Raw genomic sequence first — 27,228 nt, 5'->3', positions numbered from 1 at the left:
GTAAATGTTAGTCTGTCAGTATAAAATCTTGCAAGCATCTTCTGCAGGTCCAAGCTGCACTTTCCAGCAAGTGGCATCTATGAACTGATGCCCTTGTTTGCCAAAATGTTCTTATTACTGTACTTGTCTTTCTTGTAGTTATAGTAAAAGAAACATAATTTGTGAACTTGACATGCATTACGTCTTATTATATGGCAAGGTGGAGCATTTAATGCAAAATAAAGATTAATTGAAATATATACTTTAGAGTTCACTGATTTATTAGAATTTGAACAGACCAAGCTTAAGTTTCCCCCATGTATTTTTCCTTGACAATGTAGCCTTTTGTACACACAGTCCTTTTATTTAGTTAGTATTTTAATATTCTGCCCATGTTCCTCCTTTTAGATCAGTTGGAAGTTGAAAAAGGCCAACTGTCCTGAGGTGCTGTCATGTCTCCTTGTGGTTTTATTCTCTCGGTGTTTTTAATGCTGACTTTGTTGTACAGCTGTGGCTGTGCAGTATCTTTAACTGCTTTGGCCTATTCACTGCAATCTGTTGCACAACTAATGCTTTGGCAGTGATTTATAAAAGCCGTTTTAAATAACCTTTATCATTTAATCTTTAAGCACATTCAATACACTAGATTTATAGCTGTTTTCAAGTAGACAGCCTTGCAACTGTCAGCAGAAGTATGTGCTTTTAATGATGTGCATCGCATATGTTTTTTTTTTTTGTTTTTTTTTTTTTTTTTTTTAAAGCTGTCTGCACTTCCACATTTTTTCTGAGCTGTGTACAAATAGGGTATATGATTGTACTCCTTGCTCTTCGAACCCGGAAACTGAATCTGTGGTTTTCCACCCACCTCATTCAGTAGGTCATTTATTCATACACAGTAATTATAGTAACATTGGAGTGTTTCATTTTTTTTTTTTTTTTTATCAACACTGGCACACTTTGGCAAATGGCTTTGCAGAATCAAGGCAACTGCATGAATAACTTTGGTCAGAGGCGGTCTGTATTACAGTTTTTTTATAGTTAAGCATTCATGATGTTTTTCTGACTGTCTTGCCCCCACCCCCCAAAAAAAAAAAAAAAAAAAACAACTGAAGGGAGGATGGGAATATTGCAGGGTTAACTATTGCTTTTTATGGGAGAATCAGTTTGTAACAGAAGTCCCTCATATTTGTGGATTTATTTAGCTGTGTTTCCTACTCCCTACCTACTCCTATAGCTACATCTTTGTGCCCCTCCCAACTACATAACTCTTTCCCTCCGACAACAAATTGAACTGTCCTTATCTCGCAACCTCTGCCCCACACTTTTTGTATAGTCTACACCCCTCCCCCATTACCCTCATGCCCTCTCTCACCTTATAAATATACCCCACAATCCGTGTCGCCATCTTTTTTCTCCCGCTCTCTACCTGGCTGCTGTGTACCTTGTCTGGGTGCTTGTCCTATCGTAAGTGTACGCATTTTCTCTGTATTGACTAAGGAATTGTGTATGCCTGTTTATTTTTTAAATGTACATCTACTGTTGCCTTTAAAAGCGTAATATGCAATGTATTTACTGTTGGAAAGGTATCGCTAGTAATTACTGTCATCCACATTGCGTTTGCATATGGACTGTATGCTGAAGGCACATTTCAGAGTTGGCGGTAATTTTTACGGATCTGTTATGGTCTGATTATCTCTGAAATACAACTACTGTTGCCTTTAAAGGCACGATATGCAATATTTTTGCTGTTAAATGTGAGAGATGCAATCTTTTTTCTGTTACAAAACTATCGCTAGTAACATTCTCTTCCACTTTGCGTTTGCACGTGGATTGTATCAGAAGGCTTGTTGTAGAGTTGGTAGTAATTTTAAGGCTCAGTTTATGTTCCACAACTGTTTGCTGCGAACGGTAATTCTTGGCGTTTAACGCTCTCAACGCAAACACTTGCACTGATACAGTGCTGACCTTGTGTTATAGCCCTCAACAGTCGGCTGAAAGAAATAAAACCTGAATATTGCCCTATAATGCTAAAAGATTTTCTTTTATAACAATTAGCAGACAAACTTACCTGTTACAGTTACGAAGCCTCCTCTTCAGGCAAGTACACTCGCATAGAGCTGAAATTAAGGGATTGCTACTAAAGTCTTTAGTAACGTTATCATACTTTAGCGGTGATTATTCTAGTGTTATTTGATAACTTATCACTGCCTTTACTATTCCTCTCAAGTATATTGCTCAAAGATTCACTTTCATAACAATTAGCAGACAAACCTACCTGTTGCAGTTACAAAGCGTGCTCTTTTGGCAAGTACACTCGCATAGAGCTGAATTTAAGGGAAAGCTACTAAAGTCTTTAGTAACGTTATCATACTTTAGTGGTGATTATTCTACTATTATTTGATAACTTATCATTGCCATTACTATTCCTCTCAAGATCGGATATAGCTTACTGTAGATAATATCCATCTGTTTATCCCTAGCCTACACTAACGCAGCTCATTCCAACCTAGATTTATGTATGTAATTTAGTAGGTTGATGGAACTATAGCTGTGCCTGTACTACTTTACTTTCTCTTCAGTTGCTGTAAGACAATTTAAGGAATGTTATGCCTAGATGTGTTATGTACTGTTCTCTTTAGATGATTTAAGACAATGTAACAATTGATGTTATGTGATCCTATCTCGCCTACATTCTGACTGATGGGTTCGGAGCCGACCCTCGGCTCCGACTCGGCACGCTTATGCCAAAGAGCGTAGTCTCTTATTGGCTGAGCTTACTATATCCCAGGATGCACCACTACCAATCCCCCAGATCTCGTTTGCCGCTAACAAGCGAAGATGTGGTCTCGAGCTTGGCTGAGCTAAGTAGTGTTTTATTCACTAACTTTCCTGTCAGGATCTTCTTTAAAATTTAACAAAAAGCTGTTTTAACAGCTATCTAGTGTTTTTTTGTGTTTGATTGAGTTTTTCCTGGTGAAAATATTGTGTAGTGGCCGTTTTTTGACAGGCTAGGTCCCATAAGACTTGAAGGGCCTTCCCCCTGTCAGTTCGTTGTTGGCCAGTTTAGTGGATTTGTTTCTTCTTTTGGTGTGTGTTAGTCCTCTTATAAGGATAGAAAAGTATAGAGAAAGAGCAAGAAATTTCTACAGTGTTAGACAGTGTGTTTCTTGTGTTTATTTTGGCTAGTACTGTGTTTGGATTACCATAATGTCACAGGCTCCTCGGCCTTCAGGATTTAAAAAGTGCACTAAGTGCAGTTTTAAGATGTCGATCACAGACGACCACTCTCTGTGTGTATATTGTTTGGGCGCCAAACATTTGCAGGAGTCCTGCAGTGTGTGTCACGCTTTTTCCTCGAGGGTCCTCCAAGAGAGGAAAAATAAACTTATTTTGAAAGGTCTTATAAAACCCTCTTTTGAAGAAGCTTTAGCATCCTCTCCTTCTACTGCTAAAGAAGGGCGTCGGCTCCGACCAGTCCGTCGGATCCGACCGCCAAAAGACATAGGCAGGCTTCTCCTTCGGCTCCACGGACTTCGGAGCCGAGGGTGGAACGGTCTGCCTCGATGCCTCCAGTCTCGACTCCTCTGGTCTCGGAGCCGACGGCTGGGGCATCGAGAGGCGGGTCACCTTCATCGGCTCCACTGATCTCGGAGCCGATGAAGGTTGTCCGCCAGACACTTCTCCTCGGCGCCAAGTCCTCTTCGCACCGATGGAAATGGCTGGACACCCTTCGGGCGCCGATAGTTATCGACCGCCCGGAGCCGGTCCCCTAGTCCCTTGGAGCCGTTGGTGAGACCTACTCGGACCTGCTCGTCTCTTCCAGGTCATCTAGGATGTCAGATTCGGACATAGACAGGGTGCTCCAAAGACTGTTCCAGTCCCCAGTCTTTCAAAAATTTGTTTCGGCTCCGACCCAATTGGCTTCGGAGCCAATAGCCCAATCCATTGCTGTTCCTCCTCCGACCACTTCGGCTCCGTCGGAGCAGGTGCTGATGGAGCCGATAGAGATCCTAGGGTCGGCTCCGACCCTTACTCCAACCCCGGCCTTCGGGTCCGAGTTTAGCACACGGACTTCCTCGGCCGGACCCGGGGGTGACATTTCGGGACCGATGCTGTCGGTTCCGAGCCTCCCTCTTGGTGCTTCGGCCGCGGGACTTCCGTCGGCTATCATGGCTCCGGGGACCGGACACTCCCAGGATTCTGGGGGTCCGGCTTTCAGAGCTATGAGGAGTGCCTTGGCCAAATCTTCTTCGGTCATCTGTACGGCTTTACCGGCACCTTCCCTGGGCATGGAGACTGGGTCTTTGGTAGTTCCCCTGTCTCTAGGCAGCGGAGTCCCGGGGCCTGAGATTACCCCCACTGGGGGTTCCCCTCCTCCTGAGGGTTCTTCGAATTGTCTTCGGAGGAGCCCCAAGGAAGAGATCGTGCAAGAGGAAGCACGTGGACTCCCGAGTCTCTTACATCGGACACTGATCTTGATGATGCGGAGGGGTCCCAAGGTCGCCCTCGGATGATGTCTCATTTGCAGACATCCTAGAGATCCTACAACGAGGCGGCTGGATTTCCAAACCCCCCTCCGCTGATGAGTCAGTGCTTCTCAAGGCCTTCGGGGCTCAGCCCTCCGCCTCCTGGGTGTCTCCGCCCTTCGACGAGCTCCTGGATTTGGTTTGTCGGAGGGCGTGGGAACACCCAGATACTGTGGAACCAGTCCCTTCTCGCCCTAACAAATTTTTGTCTGCCCCACCCGAGAAGGAGTTCTTGACGAAAGGTGTGGCTTTAGATGCCATGGTGGTGGCATCTGCTACACAGCAGGACGTGGCAGAGGCTTCAACGTCCGTCCATTCTCCTAATAAGGAGTCTAGGAGCATGGACTGCACGGAAGCGCACCCTGACTTCAGCGGCCTTTACTCTGAGGTCCCTGAATTATTTGGCACATTTCACCAGACTACAGAGGGATCTGGTCAAGGAGATGTCAGACTCCCTCTCAGGTAACCTACCTGAGCAGCTAGCCCAGTCGGTTAGCTCTCAGTTGGCTATCTTTACCTCGATTTCTAACTCGTCCATGAGGCTCATTTCATATGCGGCCGAAGGCGGCAGAGCGGCAGGCACAGGCGTGGCTCCACGGAGACAAGCCTGGCTCCGTTTGTGTCATTTCGTGGAGGCCTTCAAGTCTTCCTTCGCCGACGCTCCCTTTGATGGGTCCTCTTTGTTTGGACCCAAGGTAAAAGACACTCTTACCCGCTGTGAGCAGGAGGGGAAAACTTTATCTGCCGTTGGAGCACGTTATTCCACTCCCTTCGGCCTTATCCCAAGGCTAAAAGAGGAGGGAAGATGTGGTTTCCGCAAATCACAGAAGTTCTTTCCTCAACAGCAGGAAGATTCCCTTCAGAGGCAGAGGACGGGAAATTTTTCTGGGAGACGCCGTCCCTGAGGCGGCAGAGGGCCCCGCAACACTGGAGACCGCGAGTCCTTTCGTGGCTCTTCAGCCTCCCACACTTCATGAGGGATTGCCCGGCTGTGCTGCTCCGGAGCCAGTCGGGTGCCGCTTGCCAAGCACCTAAAAGCCTGGGAGTCTATTACTCAGGACAGATGGGTGCTTCGGATTATTGCCGGAGGTTACACCATTCCTTCACACACTCACCCCACCGTCCAAAAAATCCCGGACCCACCACCCAGTCAGAGGGAAATAGCAGCCGCATAGGCTTCAAAGCTGCTAGAAAAGGAGTCATCCAACCGGTCCCCGCAGACCAGATCGGATCCGAAACTACTCAAGGTTCTTTTAGTGCCAAAAGACAGGGGACCTGAGACCCATTTTGGATCTCAGCAAACTAAACCAGTCCGTCATGAAGTCCAAATTCCGAATGGTCACTTTACAATCCATTCTCCCATTGTTGGAGAAGGATGTTTGGATGTGCTCCATAGATCTCAAGGACGCCTATTATCACATACCGATACATCAGGCGTCCAGGAGGTATCTGCGCTTCAGCCTGGGAGACAGTCATTTCCAATTTTGTGCACTGCCCTTTGGTCTCACCACAGCCCCCAGGGTGTTCACCAAGTGTTTGGCAGTAGTGACTGCTCACCTGAGGAGTCTCGGATTCCAAGTGTTTCCCTATCTGGACGACTGGCTCCTCACTGCCACCACCAGGCATCTACTACTAGAGAACCTTCAAGCCACCATCTCCCTGGGTGCTTCCCTGGGAATTACATTCAACTGGTCAAAGTCTGTCTTGCTGCCCTCTCAGCACATAAGATTCATAGGAGCAGAGATAGATTCAAAATTGATGCGAGTCTTCCTTCCTTCCGAAAGGATACAAACATTACAAGGTCAAGTCCGAGCCCTGATTCTAACATCCAAAGCCCCAGCCAGGTTGGTCCTGCAACTTCTAGGTTCAATGTCTGCCACGGTTCTTCTAGTTCCTCTGGCAAGATTGCACATGAGGATTCTTCAGTGGCTGTTATCGACACAATGGTCTTTTCAGGATCTGCCTCTCAATCATCACATACTGATTACAGAAACGTGCAAACGGGACCTCCGCTGGTGGCTTCAGTCATCCAATCTGAATCAGGGAAGACCTTTCGTCATACCCCCTCCGGTGGCCACCTTGACAACGGATGCCTCCCAGACGGGGTGGGGGGGGGGGGCATTGTCTGGGCAGGTCAGTTCAAGGTTCTTGGCTTCCGAACGAAACATTTCTCCATATCAATGTGTTGGAAATGAGGGCTGTACTTCTGTCCCTACAGGCCCTCCACAAGTTTCTCCCTCAAGGCATTATTGCTATCCAAACAGACAACATGTCAGTGGTCTGGTATCTAAACAAACAAGGAGGGACCAGATCTTACCCCCTTTGCAGAGAAGCCATGAGGGTGTGGGAATGGGCGGTAGCTACCAACCGCTTCCTGGTAGCGACCCACATTCCAGGAAAATCCAATGTATTGGCGGACAGATTAAGCAGGACTATTCTCTCTCGTCACGAGTGGTCCCTGAACGAAACAGTAGCAGCTCAGGTTTTCAAAAGATGGGGGAACCCGTGCTGCGACCTATTTGCGACACCACAAAACACAAGTGCAAAGGTTCTTTTCCTTGACCCCACAAGAGGAGGCAGCTACGGATGCTCTAGTCCAACCTTGGCCAGCAGGACTACTTTATGCTTTCCCTCCAGTTCCGCTCCTCTCCAAAGTCATCCAGAAAGCTTCCCAATTGGGGTCCACAATGATTCTAATTGCTCCATTGGCCTCGTCAGGTATGGTTCCCCTACCTAAAGAAATTTGCTCTGGACGGTCCTTGGTTTTTGGATCTAACTCCGGACCTTCTGATTCATCAGTCGGGACAACAGCACCAGTCCCTTCACACTTTGAAACTAACAGCTTGGCTCCTCCACTTCCGACTTTAGTCAGAAATCACGTCTTGGACCCGGAAGTTATTCACATTTTATCTTCAGCCCACAAACCCTCCACTAAGAAATTGTATCACAGTAAGTGGAAGAGGTTTGCGATCTGGGCTCAACTTAAAGGCTTAGACCCTATTACTGCCCCGATACCAGAGGTCTTGAAATTTTTAACATCCTTGTTTCATCAAGGATCTTCAGTCTCTACTATTAAAGTCCAACTAGCAGCTATCTCCAAATTTCACGAATCCATAGACCCCCCCGTTGATGAGCAACAGATTATGTAAAACTTTCATGAAAGGTGCTGTACTTTTAAGACCCCCAGTTTTTCATCCTGCGCCTCCGTGGGATCTTGATTTGGTACTTCGTGCCTTAACATCTTCCCCTTTTGAACCGGCTGCTACATGTGAGTTGAAATATCTGTCCTGGAAAACTGCCTTCTTAGTTGCAATTACCTCTGCAAGAAGAGTTTCAGAACTTCAAGCCCTATCTATCAAACCACCGTACTTGATTTTTCACAAGGATAGAGTATCACTTAGGCCTAACCCATCTTTTGTTCCAAAAGTTTGTTCTAATCTCTGTCTCCAACAGTCCTTGGAGTTACCAGTTTTCTTTCCAAAATTTTCAAACAAGGCGGAATACACATTCCATACATTGGATGTTCACAGGGAAGTGCTTCTATCTAGATAGGACTCAACAAGTTCGGAAAACAGATCAATTGTTTGTGTCCTTTTCAGATAACAAACTGGGCAAAACCATCACTAAAGCTACTATTGCCAAATGGATTAGAGATTGCATTACTCAGGCTTATTCCACTTCAAATAAACAACTTACAACATCCGTCAAAGCCCACTCTACTAGAGCTATGGCTACCTCTGTTGCATTCCATTCCAAGCTCGCTATTTCTGAGATTTGTGCTGCGGCTACTTGGTCCAACCCACACACTTCCAATTCCCACTATAAATTGGATGTAACATCTAAAGGGCGAGCATCATTTGGTTCCACGGTACTCAGGAGTGTTTTCCAGTGAGCCACCCAGGATTCAGGTGCTAGGGACGCTGTCCCATCAGTCAGAATGTAGGCGAGATAGGATCACATAACATCTTTTAGTTATGTACTCACCATAACTTCAGATGTTTGGGATCCATCTCGCCTACATTCCTAATACCCACCCTCCTTCCCCCTGCCTTGGAGATCAGAAGAGATTGAACGGTTTGAGTTCTACTGTTTTTTATCTTGTATCATCTGTCAGTGTTATATAAGCAGTGCGTGCATGTGTGCATGTATGCGGACAAACTAGATCTGGGGGATTGGTAGTGGTGCATCCTGGGATATAGTAAGCTCAGCCAATAAGAGACTACGCTCTTTGGCATAAGCGTGCCGAGTCGGAGCCGAGGGTCGGCTCCGAACCCATCAGTCAGAATGTAGGCGAGATGGATCCCAAACATCTGAAGTTATGGTGAGTACATAACTAAAAGTTCTGGCTAGTTTATTTAAAACAATATAGATTACTAAATGTTCATGTGTCTACTACATGTAGTTGCAGCTGTATACCCGTTTTCTTTTGCCTCCTAATCTGGGTATTGCCTATCTCACTGTCTTCTCTCCTCCACTTTTACCAGCCTTGTGAACCGGTACACTCCTGTACTTAATACCTGACTTCACCCCCCCTGGAAGTGTGTGGAAGCTATTTGAGCTAAGAAATCTCCCACCAGCTCCCCAAGAAGCCAGCTTATTAAGACTGTTAAAGTATGTGCAGCTTTAGATACTAGACCTCATCACCATCATTTCAGGTCTACTAACCTTGCGACGCTAGGCACGTTTTTTCCCTTTCAGGATATCCAGCAGCCTACAACCCCCTCCCCTCCTACTATCTTTCTGTCCTATTACCAAACGCTCACAGTCAGCCCATATTCTTTGCTTTTTAAACGTAGCCCAACTCCTCTCTCCTTGTAGTCTGCCACCCTTGTATTAGAGCGACCTGCTGCAATTCAGTTACTGGACACTAGGTGGTGCCTTACCACTGTAGTTCTGTATCCCTATTCACTACACTTATTTCTCTACGCACACCCCCTAGCCCTGTTGTTCTTTCTGTTTCTTCCCTACACGGACGTCTTCCACCTTCCATTTGTGCCCCTGAGTACTTTTTTCTTCACCTGAACTCTCTGACATACATATGCTCCTATGCTAAACTCCTAACTTACCTCTACTTTCTTTTGCTTTCCAACTTACCTGCTGAATTCTCCCTTTTTACTGATTGTCTTCCCTCGCTGTTCACTCTCTCATCTGAACCTGCTCCGTTCGCCCTTCAGGCAAACTCCGCTCCCCTACCCTGCCCCCAGTTTCCACCCGCCCCCAGTGGTCCTACATTTATTCGTCTAGTAGATAACACCTGTCTTCTTCAATCCAATCAAATTGTTAACTCCATAAACCACTCCAAACCTCTAAAGTGTACCACACGCCCACTAATTAACAAATCTAGCTCCTCCCCTACTTACCTAATCATACTACCCCTCCCCATCTATACCCTCACTCTACTTCTCATCCCTTTGCTCACTACCCCAATCATTACAATGTGTACAACTTTCTTTCCTTCACAACTTAAATTACTTATCTTCTTATCACTTCTATCTTCTGTTGTCACTACGTACCTGTTAACATCCTACGAATACCCACTTAAATCTTCTCTTCCTTTTCCCTCTAAATATACCTCTACATCTATATCTCCTTTCTCTCCTACCTTCTTAAATCTCGCCTATCAGCCTAACTACCCACTAGCTAAATACCACAGACTAGCACACTTCAAATCAAGCAAACTAAAAACTAGGAAATATTTGACTGTATTTACAAACTTCCCCAAGCAAAATATTATAAACTCCTCCACTCACTATTGGATGGAGATATTCATCCTAACCCTGGCCCACACCATACCAATACCAATGTCCACAGAAAACAAGACAAACCTCATTCTCTATTATCCTCCATATCTACCAACTCTCTCACTATTGCCCATCTAAACATACGAAGTATTTGCAATAAAGTCACTCCAGTCCATGCCCTCCTAGAAATCCATCAATTTGACATTTTATGCTTAACTGAAACATGGCTCAAGCCAACCATTAAAGGCAATGAAATCACTCCCCCCGGGTATAGCATCATTAGACTTTATCGCACTGCCAAAAAGGGTGGAGGGGTAGCAATTCTCTACAAAACAAAATTCCAGCTTAGTAATTTCAATCTGACTCTTACCGTAGATAATAATGCCGAAATAATCAGCTCCAAACTTCAAGTCAACACTTCCAAAGCCATAAATATCATTTGTGCACATCTCCCTCCAGGAAATAACATTAATACCCTTGATTGTATCCTCAGTTCACTCTCCACCAACCTCCCACAAGAAACATTAGTCTTAGATGACTTTAACATTGATTGGTTTACCTGTAACAATACAAATCCCACCTCCCATATAAACCTCTATGGCTTTATACAACTCCTCAATAGCCCTACTAGAACTAACAAAACCAACAATAATGAAACCACCTTAGGCTGGATCCTCACTAATACTCCCCAGCAGAATACCAAGCAGGTACCCTACCAGAAGACCTAAGTGACCACTCATTAACGTATATTATTAGACCTCAAACCAACCTAATCTTACCTACTACCTACAGAACCTTACGCTCCAAAAAAGCAATTTAATATTGAGCATTTTCTAACTGAGTTAAGACTATGTAATTGGTCCCCGATAAAATATCTCCCACTTAACGAAGCAGTAGATTACTTCAATTCCACTTTCTTGTCTATCCTTGATCACCATGCCCCAAGTCGTACTATTAGAACCAAAGCTAAAGCAGCTCCCTGGCTGACCAACAGTACTAGGCAAAAAATTATTCTCAAAAACAAATCTTGGGCAAAATGTACCACAAAAAAACCTATCAGACCACCAATACTTCAAAGAGCTTAGGAATAGTACGAAAAAAGACATCCTGGCAGACAAAAAGAACTACTACCTTCAATTACAACAAACCTGCAAAAATGAAACTAAAATATTCTGGGCCAGTATAAATAATCTCTCATCCCCAAGCCAGTCTGTCACACCCAACCCTCAGGACTCTAACCCAGACAATCCCACACAAACTGCCAATGACTTCAATTCTTTCTTCACTAATACCATCCAAACTCTTGCTAGTCACCTATCTCCTGACACCTCTAAACTACTCTTACCTAACACAAATTCTCCTCCTACTCTTCACTTACAACCTATATCTACGTCCTTTGTCTCATCTCTGCTCCAAAAACTTAAACCTACCACCCCCTCTGCAGACAAACTTCCTGCTGAATTCTTGCAAATTGGAGCCAAAGCCATTGCTTACCCTATTTCTGTTCTGATAAATAGATCTATTAATGAAGGAATCTTCCCTTCTGTCTGGAAGATATCTCACATTATCCCACTACACAAAGCGGGGAAAAGTAATGACCTTTCAAACTATCGCCTGATAGCACTACTATCACCTCTAGCCAAAATTATGGAGAAATGTATCCACAAACAACTTCTTAACCACCTTCTCCAAAACAATCTACTTGCTAACAGCCAGCATGGATTCAGACCTTCCCACAGTACTACCACTGCCTTACTCTCCTTTACCAACACCATCAACTACAACCGCAACAATTATCTATCATCTTCAATCTTCATTGACTTATCTAAAGCCTTCGATATGGTTAATCATAAACTCCTCCTACACATACTAAAATCTCTCTCACTTGACACTCCTTCCTTAACTTGGTTCACATCTTATCTTGATAACCGTCAGCAGGCAGTACTCTGGAAAAACTCACTATCTAGTCTCCTACCTATCTCTTTAGGCGTACCTCAAGGCTCTATCCTAGGCCCCCTCTTATTTTCAATCTTTAATGACCTCCAATCAGCTATCCCTAACACCACCTGCGTACAATATGCAGATGATTCTACTATAATCTGCACTGCCACCTCTCAAAATGAACTTCAGTCTCTTACCCAAAAAGCCTTTTCTTCTGTTGAAAAATGGTTCTCTGATCGTTGGGTTCTCCTCAACCCCAAGAAAACCAAACTGTTACTGTTCCCACCTACCCATAAATGTACACCACTTAATTTCTCTCTCACATCCACTGATAGCACTCTCATTTCTCCTGACTCTACTACAAAATTACTAGGAATAACTGTTGACAACAATCTAAGCTTTGACTCACACATCAACAACACAATAAAAGTAGTTAACAAAAAAATTGGTTCCCTCTACAGAATCAAACCCTTCCTTACACATGAAAGAAGAACCATCTTAGCTAGATTTCACCTTATCTCTACTCTTCTATATGCCTCCCCCATCTATACTAATCTCTCCAAAAGCAACCTGAAGAAACTTGCTACATCCTACTATAATATGCTAGATTCGCTACAGGATCCCAGTTTCAAACTCACCACTGCCTGAACCTAAGACAACTAGGTTGGCTTGAATTTACCAACAAATTAATACTTCAACAGCTCTTAATAGCTTAATACTTCAACAGCTCTTAATAGCTCACAAAATTCTACACCAACCAACTAAAATACCAATACTCTCTAACCTTGTTACACCTTACAATAACATGAAACAGCTACGCTCCTCAAACAAACTACTGATTTATACACCCAAACCTAATAACTCAGCAGGGGACTGCCTCTTTTCCAACTCTGCTGGAAAAATGTGGAACAAACTACCCTCTGATATCACATCTTTGTCTATACTCTCACTTTTTAAAAGACAACTGACTATGCATCTCAATAGTCAATGACTTTGCCCCTGTACCAACCCAGATTAACTTTCCCTCTTACTCTGTCTCTTTTTCTTACCCTACACCCTCATAACTTTCCTTTACATAATATCTATGTAGAGAAATGTCATCTCATATACACAGTATGACCACTGTAAAAAAAAAAAAAAAAAAAAATATATATATATATTATTATTTCTTTGTTTTAAGACTATAGGACTTTATTCTCTTTTTTGCTCCTATCATAGTTGTACAATTGCATATATTGTCTAACTTTGTTTTTTTAAATTCTAATCTTGTATGGCCTATTGCTGTATAAACATGTAATATTCCATTGGAGCTTTTCTCCCCGGGCCTCTACTGAAAATGGACATGTATCCAGTTAGACTAGCCCGGTCCACAAATGTGAAGTAAAATAAAATAAATCAATAAATAAAAATATTTCCACAAAAAGGAGCTGCAGTTCATAGGAACTGGTGTGCACAATTCACATTTCTGCATTTAGTAGGTAATGGGGCAGTTATGATGCAGGATAAGAGAAAGTTCCAACCTACACTGGATATGTGGTGAAGAGGGAAGAACATGAAATGGAGGCATTCTTTTATTGAAGTGTAGTAAGGAAGATAGCTTGCAGAAAATGTAGTTACATTTTATTCCCAATGTGCTTTTTCAGTAAAGTGAAAGGTCAGTAGGATAAATGATACAAAATGTGTCCATGTCTGTACGTTTTTTGGGGGGGAGCAACATTACCAAGTTATGCTTTAACTAAAGCTGGTGTTAGGCTGGTATTCTACATTAAAGTAGGTCTTGAATGATTAACGTATAAGGAATAAAGTTCCAGGCATAGTTATTCCAGACCTAGTGGGCTTGAACTTGGAGATTCCCAAGGATATTGTAGGAGTCCATTAAAATGTCCTGTGATGAAAACTGACTTTTATTTTTATCTAAAATTGACTTTTTTGGACTTTCAGATGAGGGAAATAGATCATTCTTTGCAACATCAGGACAAAGTTTGAGATCAGCATATGTTACGATTCCAGGCTACCATGGTTTCTCCCTCGGTCACGTAATGTACCACTGTGCTGTTCCCCCTCCAGAACTCTGTTCCTGCTCTTAGCTGTTGGCACTATAGTGGTCCCTGGCTACCATTTCAAGTTTCTGAAGAGTTTTTCTTTTTTTTCCCCCCTAGTGAGTAGTACTGTTCTTTTGGTTCCCTATTAGACCGAAGATGCATTCTTTCGAATGCGTCTTGGTCTAACTCAAAAGCCTGAAATGGCAAAATATCGAAGCGGCTTTTAAGCAAATTCTTTCCCTGGGAAAGAATTCACTTGGCCTCTTTCTTACTTTGCCGTTTTCTGCACTGTAGTGCGGTCTCGGAGTTGGTATATTTAAGTAGGGGAGGTGTGTAATGTAATGTTTCAGGTGTTTTATTTTTTTGTTGAACAGCGATTTCCTCCCCCCTAGAAAAAAAATGCTGTTCTCACAGTTTGAAATTGTAAGCTTTTGCTTACATAGGGTTGATTAATCACCGTTCGCTTTTAAGCGTTCGGTGATCTAATATAGACTGTTCTTTTAATACCCACAATTAGTCTTTGCTTTTAGTTCCCTCTTTGGACAGTCAAAATTCATTAAGGGTACAATCTATTGCATGTGACCTGCCTTTCTTTGGCTCCTCAGAGATGAATACAATTTTATTTTTTTTTTTCAGAGATTAGACCTTCTTTTTTGTCCTTCCACCCACTTTCTCTTTTTTTCTGATGGACTTCAGACAGTAAACAGATTGTTACACAGATGAGTCTTTGGAAGTACAGTTTTAAAATTCTGCTATAAGACAAATATAAAAGTTGACTTTGTTTGGAGGCAGGGCAAAATACACACGTTTGCTATCTTGACACTGAAGTTGCAGCTTTCAGCTGCGACTGTGAATGCTAGAAAAAGATCTCAGATCAGAAGGGCCTAAAGCCTTCCACCTATTCAGTGGCAAGTCTGTTAGCACCAATGGAATCTCCACCACCAGAGATGCACAAGGCTAGTAAAACTTTCAGCTACAGACAGGTCCTTTCTTTTCCAGTCTCTGAACTTGGGACTAAAAATGGGGGCTGATTTTCTTAAAGTAGTATTGCAGGTTGTTGACCCACAGTCTTGACACTTCATCCATGGTACAGTTATCCAAAACCCACACATTCAAAGTCAGACTTTGCCTTTGTGAAGGGTAGGTCATGTCTAATCTGGTAAATTTCTTCAGTAGTTTTACAGAGGCTGTAGGTTTTACCCATGCAGCGCATGCTGAGTTTCTTGACCTGGCCAAGGCCTTTGACACCATTTCCCATGCTGAGATCATAAAAAAGCTAAATACTTCAAAAATCTACTCCCATGTGGTAAGATTGATAGTAGACTTATCTGAAAGAATCCACACTGTGGCCAGTGCTGTCACTCTAGGCTCAGTGCTGGGGACCTATTCTTTTAGGCATTTTTTTTCAGCTCTCTGAGGAGAGAGCCAGGACCTCTGGCTAGCAAAGTTTGCAGATTGCAAACTGGGGATTGGTGTTAAGTCACTCTAAACACCCAAACTATCCAGAATGAACTCATAGTAAACTCATGCTGTACTGAAAATGGTCTTGAGCGAAGTGCTACAAAATGTAAATATCACCACGTTTGGTAGACAACTCCTTCCTTTATTCTACTGTGTAGACAGCACATCTCTTGAAAATGTACTAGGGGGCCTAGGTACTTGGGTTTGATAACAGCTGTCTGACTGTGTTCAAAAGACAGCTATTGGGGCATGCTTTTATTCAGACCAGCTAATTACTATTTACCTCTGCCAACTGCCAAAGGAATATCATCAAGGTCTAAAGAGATAATCACTCCCTTATACTCTGATCATGCTAATTGAGTACAGTGCCCCCTTTTTGATGTATCTCACTAAACATACCAAGCAATTAGACTCCAAAGATTCCTAAACAAAAAGATCACAAGCATTAAGTTCCTGAGCTACCAGGAGAGGCTGGAAGCTCTATCCCTTTAGTCAGTGTCTTGGAGAGTTTTTTGAGGGGAGATCTGTCTTGGCTTACCTAACCATTAGGGACCATGACCTTCTCTTTGGCCACAAGTCTGGTGTCTGGACCAGTGATGGAACCAAGGACCTAAATCTTCACCATCAGATGAAAGATGGTGGAGGGATAGGTTTATAACGCAGCATCTCTCAAACATCTGGAATAACCCCCCCCCATGTTAAGCAGTGTGACTCACTGACTATCACGTTTCACTGTGGCAGTTCTGACTTGTGGGATTTCCTGCAGTGGAAGCCCTTGGCTGGCCCAACTACCAGAGACTTTTTTCCCTCCTCCAGGAGCTGGGAGGCGCCCTATCTGATGTCAGTGTTTGGGTATAAAGGGTGTCTGCTGGCACCATGACCTCCATTCTTTCTTGCCATTGGAGCTTGAAGCAGTGTCAGTGTCAAGTCAGTAGTCCACACCAGGAAAGGAAGCCTCCTAAAAGTTAAGTACCTCATTGGGTAACCTTTAATGTGCCTTTTGACCAATATCAGAGAAAGTTACTAACTATCTGCGTTGTGGAAAGTAGATCAGGACTATCATCCTTTTTGTGTGACTTGTTTGGGGTCTGAACATGATGTCCCCAACTGTCAGTTTTGTGCTCACTTTAATAGCAGAATTATGAAGCGTAGAGCCGAGATTCTAGCTAAGCATCTTAGTGAGTCGTCAGGCCATTCACATACTATGTTGTCTGCTGGTCAAGCTGAAGTAGATCTTCCTAGACATAAAAAGGAAAAGTGCTTCATGTTTAGGGCCTCAAATGATGCTCGCTTGCTGTCGGCCAGTCCTTCTAGGCTGGTCATTGTTGAAGGTGAGGCGGCTTCCCAGCCACCTTTCACAAATGAGGTGGTGACACGGGCATCTATCGAGACCTGTTAGGTGTCTAGTATGCCTCTGGGTTTCACCTTTTCTTTTCGACCACTGAAAGACTGATGGAGGCGCTCTGCTTTGTCAAGAGATTTCTTGGGCTTGCCACTCATGGGAGTCTGTTGTCCATCTGAGTACAGAGGTTGGCCTTGGGCTGAAATCAAAGGCTGCTCACAAGAAAGCTGCTCTTGCCCTATTTCGGCCTGGACCTACCAGCTCCTACTCTCAGGCCTACCAAGAAGACCTCCTTGGTTAGATACAGATGCCCCCCCCCCCACCAAGTCCTCCTAAGGTACAAGAAAAAGGGTCACCCCTCCAGAAGAATTTCTGAATGATTTTTGATGAATTTGATCAGGAAGAATCCACCTCTGAGGAGGGTGCATCCATTGCTTTCTATGAGGATTCTGACTAAGAGTAGACCCTTGCCTCAGCTTCCCCCACCAAGAATATTCCATTTGGGGAAACTTTGCATACCGCGAGGGAACACTTCAAGTGGAAATTTAAGACTACCCCCAATCCATGAAGATGATTAGGGAATTTCCTAATCTCCCAGAGCACAAGCACCTTGTCATACCCCCTTGTCTTAGAGGTGGTAGACGATGTCTTCCTGGATTCTTCCTTGCAACCAGACTCTCTGGCCCCCAACCCTCCCACAAAACACCTTTTTAAGAACCCTATGGCAGACCCTGAGGTTGTGACTCCAGGCCTTAAGGGAGCAAAAGCTAGCTCTACCAAAAATCCCTTTCCTACTGAGAAGGAAAGCAGAGCCATAGACAGACTTGGAAAGTCTGCTACCCTCATCATGGAGGCTTTGAACTGCCAGTTTCTTATGGTCAGGTGCCAGGAAACTATTCTAGACTAGATGAAACAAAAATTGATGGACATTGAAAACAAAGGCCTCTCTTTCCCCTCAGTTGTTTTTAATGAAAATTGTAACAACAAAATATTAATATATGATGACAGGGCCTCTCTAAGGAATTAATGGATCTATGCAGTTCCTGCTGTCAGGTGGCAAAGCACTCTGCACTGTGGCAGTGCTGCCTTGGAAGCCTCCAGCAGGGCAGCAGTCGCAGGATCCATTGGCTGAGGGAGCAGTCCCTTCCAGAACACGTGAAAATCCAGTCTTCTTGATGCCCCATTAGGCATAGATTTTCACTTTTAATTCCAAGGCTGAAGCTGTCCTTAAGAAAATTGAGGACAAGGCCAAGTCCATGCAAATAGTCAATGACTTCCTTCACATCCAACCCCCTCATTCCAGCAGAAGTTACCCAACTAGCATTGGTTCTTTCCAGCCCCCTTTCTGAACCTAGGCAAAGGAAACCCTGTAGGGAAAGGAGCCAAAGATGGCAACAATAGTCCAAACAATGGCACACGGACACCAAAAGATCTGGGGGATCATGTTCCCCAGTCCCTAGTAGGGAGTGACCCTAACTCACTATTCTACAGGCGCTGGGCTCTTGCTAAACCTTGTTCGGAGGGATTACAAACTCAAGTTAAAACAACCTTAGCCTTGATTCACTCAGGCTTTCATAGTCATTCCTACAAACCAAAGGTCTGAAACCTTGACCCAGATGGAGCTACTAGTGTACTCTAGCCTCTGAAGTCTGTACCATAACACTTGCAAGGAAAAAGGGTTTTACTCCAGACTACCTGGAGGCCAATTCTGGACCTGCCAAGGCTCAGCCCATTCTTAAGGTTCTGAAATTCAAGATGCTAGCTCTTCAGAAACTACTGCCCATGATCTCTCCCAGTGCTTTCATGGTTTTCGTGGACCTAAGATGATTACTTACATATTCCCATAGAGAAATTGCACAGAAGCGTCTTGTGCTTCAGAGTAGATATGAGGCAGATATGAGGCACTACCAATTCTGTGCTCTGCCTTTTGGCTTGTCTACTGCTCCCAGGGTCTTCATAAATGCCTAGCCCCGGTGATGGCCTTCTGCAGGACAAAGGGAATTCAGTAGTAGCATTGCCTGCATTTTAGCTTTTGTTGAACTTGTTAACTTTATCTAAGAACAGATTCCTAACTGTGTCCAGATGTTCTGGAGATAGAGGGAGACAAACAAACGCGTGCACGGTGTCTGTATCGGGCACAGAGACACACAACAGATGAATATTATCAGCTCAAGATTGTTAATAAGAACTACCTTACAAGTCCTTAAGTGGCAGCATATACACCACAAGAAGTGGTGCTAGTATTTTGCCCTAAGACACCCCATGTTCCAGTCTACCTTTGAAGGTAAACTTTGGAAACTACTTCCTGTTCTCAGCCTTTCCATTCAGGCAACAAACTTAAGAGTCTTGTGTGGAATTTTCTTTTATGCCTTGCTGGTTGTTTTGTTTGAGTAGAAAGTCCAAGATGAGTAGCTTAGTGGCTGAGTGTACCCTCTCACCTTCTGCATAGTGTGTGCATGCACCCAAACACAATAGTAAGAGAAAGTTAAGTATCTGCATGGGACTGAGATATCAGAAGAGCAAGTCCCAACAATTGCTCACTCTAGCAGATGATCTCTTGATTTGCTGTTGGCTCCTCCTGAAGAAGTTGTAGTTGATCTTTATTCTGAGTATCATTTTACCCCCACAAGGATGTTTAATTTCCCAAGAATAAGAGCACTCTGCCAAAAATGATATAAGAATTTAACATTAGACTCTTATTTTCTTTTGTGAGTAGATCACTGCACATTTTGGGTAATATATAAGCATTTTCTGTCTGAGTGCATTGAGTAACAAGCCTTAACTGTATTTTCTGACAGTGAAGGGTGAATAATGTTAAGCAGACATTTTTCTTATTATAGGTGGTCTACTGCAATGTTTTTTACAAAATGCTTTCCTTGAAATTGTTAGCATCCCATTAATGAAGTGAATGCATCTTCTGGTAATAATTTGAAGGGCACTTTTTAAAGGAAGTGTGTGCCTACAACTTTCACTAGCTTCTAGCACTAAAGCAGGCTTCGTCATGATAGTCCTTCATGATGTGATTTTTTTTTTTGTCAAAATACTAGTCTGTGACTGAGTGGGTTTGGTCTTTAGTTGACAGGCAATATATTGAAACGGATAAGATGGCTACATCCATTTCATATCTGGATACATGATTTAAAAGAAAGATGCACAGGACTCCTGGATGTTACAGTGCACATGGATGACTAAACCACAAAGTTCCTGTTAGCAAGTTAATTTCCTGTAAAGTATTGAAAGCTGTTGAGAATCACTGTGTTGTTGGGGAACTGTGAGGGCAGCAGTACCAGGGATATTTTTGCATTCAAGTTTTTATCATCTTGAACAATTTTTCTCACCCTGACGTACACGAACATCTTATGAAGTAAGCCCAATCTGAAGTTTGTTTGTGTCTCTGAGAAAAACTAAGTACAATGCTGACTTCACATATTTTTTCTTTTGTATGTGACCTGTGCTAGTTGATGTTTTGTAGTTGTGTGGGGAACTGGTTCTAGATGGATACTGTTACTGACTGGAACCCTGTTGAAAAACATACTGAATTGTTTATTTTTATCTCTTTTCTGCCTCTTAAGTTTTTATTTATGCAGTCATTTTTAACCCAAAGCTACGAACACTAAGCATCAAGTGTTAACTTTTATTGCATTGCTGGAAATCATACTTGTATCTGACCCTTAAGACATTCTGGTAAACTATATTTGTAATGATTTACTATAAAATTAGGACTATGGATGGCCCACACACACACACACACACACACACACACACACACACACAGTCTTCTTTTTATATTTACACTGCTGATCTTCGCAAGCTGTCTGAGGCTCTGTTGTGATTAAAAGCGCTGAGAGAGAAGAGCACATTTTTTGTCTTCTGTGCAGTGAGTCTTCCTTAGGCACAGAGAGAGAATTATTTGTTGCCATAATTTTGTTACTGTTAATGATACTTCACTGCTGTGGTCCAAAAATGAATTGCTAAGTAAAAATTTGAATGCATGTTAACAATAGAAGTTATAAAATTCTGAACTGCTAATTGTCTTGTGTGCTGTAACTGTATGCCTTGTGTAAGTGTTCATTCTGTTTTTCAATGGATTTTGATCTATTGTTTTTATATATTTGTTCTTTCTGTGGTTCTTATTAAATAATTTCTTCAGTTTGAACTTAAAATGAATTTTTACACAGTTCAGTTTACAAAGATTTATAAAAATGCTTATTTAAAACAATTAAGAATTGTCCCTCCTACCTAGTACACTGATATTTTTTTCTGCATTTAACACTGTTGTGGAACTCTGATTTCTTACTTTTTCTTATTAGGCTTTAATGTGGAGACTGTAGAATACAAGAACATATGTTTCACTGTGTGGGATGTTGGTGGTCAGGACAAAATACGACCTTTGTGGAGACATTATTTTCAGAATACTCAGGTAACAAATGCAATGCTTTTTATATGCTGTAAAGCTGCAACATGTTTAAAATTGCATTATCTGAAAACAGAGGAAAAGAAAACGTTATAGTAGTCCGCAGTCACTGTATGCATATGCAGATCTGTGATTTAGGTTTTGAAATGGGAGTGGACATAGATGGCAGCAGATTTGCATTTTTGACAGTATGGCTTTAGGCTTTTGAGGTTACATCCCCAGTTTTCACAACCACTTGCAAATCTGTGACCAATACCTGATAAGGCTAGTGCTGTTTACATGTGAGGTTATGTGAATGCCAAAGTAGTGCGCCTTTTGCATGAAGTATTTCCCGATTTTTCTTAATTTTTGAAGGCCAAATGAAAAGAAGTTGAAAATGTTTTAAAGAGAAGGGGACAAAGGATAGTCTGTGTAGAACTCCTTTCATAGCTGGGTTAGTAATGAAGCGAGTATGATTAATTGGTATTCATATAGGTTTGTAGATTCATAGGATGATACTAAGCTATTGACCTGGAGTCCCTTATAAGCGTAGCCAAGAATTTCACCCATGTTCCCACAAAGAAGCACCTCTTTTCCCTGTCCAGCAGGGACATGGGTGGGATCGCAGGGGTATATTTTCCGTTTCCCTTCTAGTCGTCCAGTTTCCTGTTAAAGAGGGCTAGTGAGGTACTCTGACATGAAGTAGAAGTCAATTCCATAGATGGGAGGGGTCATTGGGGCACAAATCTGTCCCGCCAACAAGTTTCATTAATTTTCCAAACCTGATCGAGACATTGCGTGCGGGTTACGTGAGTGGAGCTTGACTTAAGGATATGCAGTAACTCCATCAAGGCTGAGTTTGAGATGGTCTTATATGCCAGATACAGGTCGTCTCTGAGCATTTGTACAAAACTGAGTAAAGGGACAGAGCTTTTAGCCTGTGTGTGTAGGATAGGTGTTTTGAGACCCTGGATTTTCCTGATCATGAACCTCTGTGGTGTCTCCAGCTGCTGCATGTGCTTGGCAAGGTATATGCCGAAGGAGGCATTGCACTCGATAATGGGTCTGATAAGGGAAGAGTACAGAGGTGTTATGGCCTCCTTGTTCCTGGATGAAATAGCCTTATTTAAGAGGTGGGCCATGTAGAAAGCCTTCCATACAGCTAAGGCAACATGATGGTCAAAATTTAGGTTGCTGTCAACCTGGGTGCCCAAGTCCCCTCACGACTGATTGCGTGCCTAGTACATTATTAATGTGATAATTAGTGGGGACACCATTTTCCACAAAGGGGATAATGATGCATTTCTTGGCATTCATTTTGAGGCCAGCATATCTATGCCTGAAGTGATTTGTGGGCCAGTTTAGTTACTTGTACTCAAGGCCACAAAGTGACTGCTTGACTAGTCTCATGACAAGCGGAGTCAAATGTCTTCCTTAAATTCAGGAAGATTACATCCGTTAACTTTGCCATGTTACTTGTCTCCTTAGAATGGAAGAGCTGTAATGTTTTCTGAAGTCTGTTTGCTACTCACTCAGGAGCCTGTAGACCTGCAGATAGCTACTGATTTGTGCTGCTGTGGTTTACTGTATAATTTTTGATTTTGTTAAAGGGCATGGAGTAGGTTTATTAGGCCCTGTCTTGTCTGGGATCAGATTTTGGCAGTGTTTATTATGTTGGGTACCTTCTATAGGAATTATGAGAACAGGCCACCCTATATGCTACCTGACCAAAGTTTGGTATTTCCTTGCACTATTTGTTGAAATTGTGGGCTTTCTAGAAAACGTTTCGTTCTTGTGTTGGTTTCTTATACTTCATTACTTCTGATAAGCATTTGTAGAATTATTATATTAAATTTCCATGCTGATTTCTGTGAATTCCGTGTTTGATATAGTTCAAGCATTTATTTTTCTGAGTTTGTTTTTTAATGGATAAAAGAATTTCTTATACAAGTAAAGTATTGATCAGGTATTTTAGGATGGTGTTGCACTCCTTTTGATCTGGAACTCAGGACCACTTGTGCCAGTAAATGTATGCAAGGAATTGGCCCATTTCATAGCCAGTAGGTGGCCTAGTATGCTGTCCGGCCCCATAGAAGTGTTCTTGGCATTAGCGCTTTGAGGATTTGTTCTTGTGAGAATTGGGGGGGCGGGGGCTGTAGATGCAGATATGCAGTCTGAGGATATTGGAAGAGAGAGGTGTTGAAGTTTGCCCAACTACTTATGTCCTCTGCATCCAATAATATGATATCACTGAGGTTCTTAACATAATTAAAGAAGGTTTTGTGGTTATCCTTCATGGTAGCACTTTTTACCTCATATTTGGCTTTGGTTATGCTGGTAATTATCTCAGCCTTTCTGGTACTTGTCAGAAAATACCAAATGTTGTCCTCAAAGTAACAGGGTGCCACAAAGTTGTCTCTTTAAGACGCACTTAACTTGTTTAACCTCACCAGACGTCCTATCATCACTTCACACCTTTTTCTCCAGCATCAGACATGATGATGTAATTAGAACCATGCTGTGGCTAATAGTATGAGAGGGTGAGGGGGAGGTAAGGTTGTGTTGGGGTGGCTGCTGCTCTCATAACAGCATACAAATATTCACTTCATGTCAGATCAGCAAATACAAAGAGCAAACAAAGCAGTAAGTAGCAGTTGTCACTTTGGCATAGAACGTGCAACAGTTTTCTTATTTACTCTTTATGCATTAAGATGCATTTTGTGGATGCATGTAGCCCAAAAAAAGTGAAGCATTCTGATGCTTTTTGAATAGTTAGTTTTCTTAACCTTAGAATGGTACATTTGGTGTATACAAGCCAGGTCTCTATGTGCATTGTGCAAGCAGAAGGTTAAATGTCTGGAATGGTTAAGATGAGTGCGTTTGGGGAGACATAGGATGTACAAATGGGTTTTCTGTAGCCTGTCACCTCTAATGATTAAAAATTTCATACAGCAGAGGCATTGCCCTTGTGTAGCCTGGGACCAAAGCATTCAGGACTGGCAAATACAGCAGTTTAGGATGAACCAAGAAAGGGCTTATACGTGCAGGGCTTCATTATTTTAAAATATTGTTTTTAAAAGTCATGATTTTTACCTGATGCAGACATATGAGGATTTCTGTTACTTGGGGATTGTGGGGCAAACATTTGCAGAATATAGCACCATGTATTTTTTTCCCCATTTAATCATATAAAACATAAAGATTCAGTTTTGGTACCCCTGTGTAGGTAGGTGAGCAAAGAAATCCTCTTGGGGGTTTTAATCAAATTTTTCATGTATATAAATTTCAGCAGGTGCATACTGCTCTAGATTTTATTTTGCTCTGAATTGAAAGTTGTGCAAGGAGGGGACCACCCTGGTTTATCACAGCTGTTAATTACATTTACTGCTTTCTTTTCAGTCAGATCTTGAGATTTTACAGCAGATCTTCAGATTGTTTTTTTTTGGTTAAAGTATTTTATTTCCAGAATGTTGGTGAGGTGGGTTACCTCTGTGTGGCTGTTTAAAAAGATGTGAACTAAATAATGAGTATATTTTAAAAAAGAAAAAAAGACCTTTTTCTCATGAGAGTGATTTGCTTGGATACTACCAGTAGTGCAGATGATAAGGAACGGTTGTAATTCTCAGTCAAATTTAAAAATGCAGTTAGAAAGCACAGAATTAAGAAAGAAGAGGGGAAAAATAGCATTAAGTATGAAAAGCAAAACCTCATTCTAAACTGGTTTTGTAATGAGGCACTTAATTCTGGACAGAGCTGTAAGCACATTTTGTGGTAATTTATTTCCTTAAAGTATGAAAGAAAAACGGGGTGATGCACTGCTTATGTGTATCCTTGTCCGTGCTTGGTGAATAATTTAGCACAGTGGTATTAAGTCATGCATGCATCAACTTACAATACAAAACAAACCTCAAGAAACACTGTATTTAGTTTGAGTCGTTGAATTACCAGAAGAGTATCAAGCACCTCAACATGCATGTATCCCACTTCAGAGTTAATAGGCAACATTTAAATTCGGTGCAAGTGGGTTTTACTAGTCATATTTTGCAGTCTGGCTATAATTAGAAGTACGTAACATCTTGTAGAATAAGAAGGGAGTTATGACCACTTGATTTTTTTCTTTTATGTTTTACTGCAGGCTGTAACTAGTACAGTTACTTACACACATGTAGCTGAGTGGGTCCTCCTGCTAACACTTGTAACCACAGACATAGGTTCATAGGTGTTTGCTAGGTTAATGACCACAAGGGCCTTTTTAAACCTAACGGTGCATCCCAAATCTCTGACAAGTTCTGGTACCCTTGATAAGTGTAAGCAGGGGCTTGGGAGGTGAAACATCTACAAGCAGGGGCTTGGGAGATGAACCATGTACATGTTGCCTGTGTGCATTAGAGATGCAGGTGCCAAACTAGGGTAAATTTCCTGTTACCTATTCAACTGTCCAAGTTGCACTTGAATTGGGTTGCGGAAGAACTCTGCTTCACATGGATGGGCAGCCTGCACCAGAGACGGAGGGTAGTCTCTGGGGTACATGCTGGTCTTTCTCGCAGGTCCTATTTATATCACAGGCAAAGGTCTTTAAAACTGGTAATTCTGGTGCTCTTTGTTTTGCAGCTATGCAGGAGCTCCATCAGATTGGGGTCTCACGATGTATTGTATGTCCGGCAAAGAACTCCCCTCAACAGCCTGTAGGAGACAGGGATAGAGCCTTGAGGTAGTCTGCATAGGACATGTTACTTAGGCCCTGTATTCTTTTCCTCTGTGGATGTTACAACTGTTGGGTATGCCTCGTTAGTTATATACCAAAATGGGCATTGTACTCAATGATATGGCTGATGAATGCTAAATACACTGGCACAATGACTTCCTTGGACCTAGGTACCATAACTGTGTTTATAAGGTGTGCAACATAGAATTTCCTCACTACTGTAGACAGATGATGGTGATATAATCAGCATTGCGAAATATTTCTTGAAATGACAGTAAGAGAAGTTAGTAGAACGGGCCAAAGCCTTGGTATTTGTTGTTCAGTCACTTTTAAAGCTAGTCACAAGGTCAAAATGTGTGTTCAAAGGCAAAGCATGTGTGCGATGTATAATATATAAAAATGTACACAATATTAAAAATATATAAAACATATCTATTATATATACGTGTGTGTGTGTGTGTGTGTGTGTGTGTGTATATATATATATATATATATATATATATATATATATGTGTGTGTGTGTGTGTATATATATATATATATATATATATATATATATATATATATATATATATATATATATATATATATATATATATATATATATATATATAAAATGTGTGTGTATGTGTGTATGTATATATATATATATATATAGATATCTATATATATACATACATACACATGTGTATGTGTGTGTGTTGCGTCTTTCGGCTTTTCCCGTTTAGGAGTCGCCACAGCGGAACTCCGGTCCGCTAATGATTGGCAGTAGATTTGTACGTGCTGAGTTGCCGGCTCTGACGCACAACGCTCATTCACGAATGTTTCCACACAGAAGATGCTCTAGCTGAGAATTGAACAGGACAACGTCTTACTGTGAGGCGACAACGCTACCGCAGCACCACCACCACCTATATGTGTGTGTATGTGTTAATAATATATATATATATACATCTATATATATATATCTATATATATATATATATATATATATATATATATATATATATATATATTATCTATATATAATATATCTGTGTGTGTGTGTGTGTGTGTGTGTGTGTGTGTGCATGTATGTATATATATATATATATATAT

At 42.1% G+C, this 27,228-nt stretch overlaps 1 protein-coding gene across 1 annotated transcript in view; it reads left to right on the top strand.

Moving 5' to 3' along the window:
* LOC122807765 (ADP-ribosylation factor 4) overlaps positions 1–27,228 on the top strand; it is a 308,752-nt gene that overhangs the window by 115,878 nt on the left and 165,646 nt on the right. The window contains exon 3 of the mRNA XM_044078773.1: positions 21,343–21,452. Coding sequence (XP_043934708.1) covers positions 21,343–21,452 — 110 coding nt within the window. The remainder of the gene's footprint in view (positions 1–21,342; positions 21,453–27,228) is intronic.

This window comes from Protopterus annectens, chromosome 7.part1 (assembly GCF_019279795.1).
Source record: "Protopterus annectens isolate FY-2018-M chromosome 7.part1, PAN1.0, whole genome shotgun sequence".
In the NCBI taxonomy this organism is placed as follows: Eukaryota; Metazoa; Chordata; order Ceratodontiformes; family Protopteridae; genus Protopterus; species Protopterus annectens.
The sequence above is the reverse complement of the archived record's forward strand: the minus strand, read 5'-3'. Positions and strand labels throughout refer to the sequence as shown.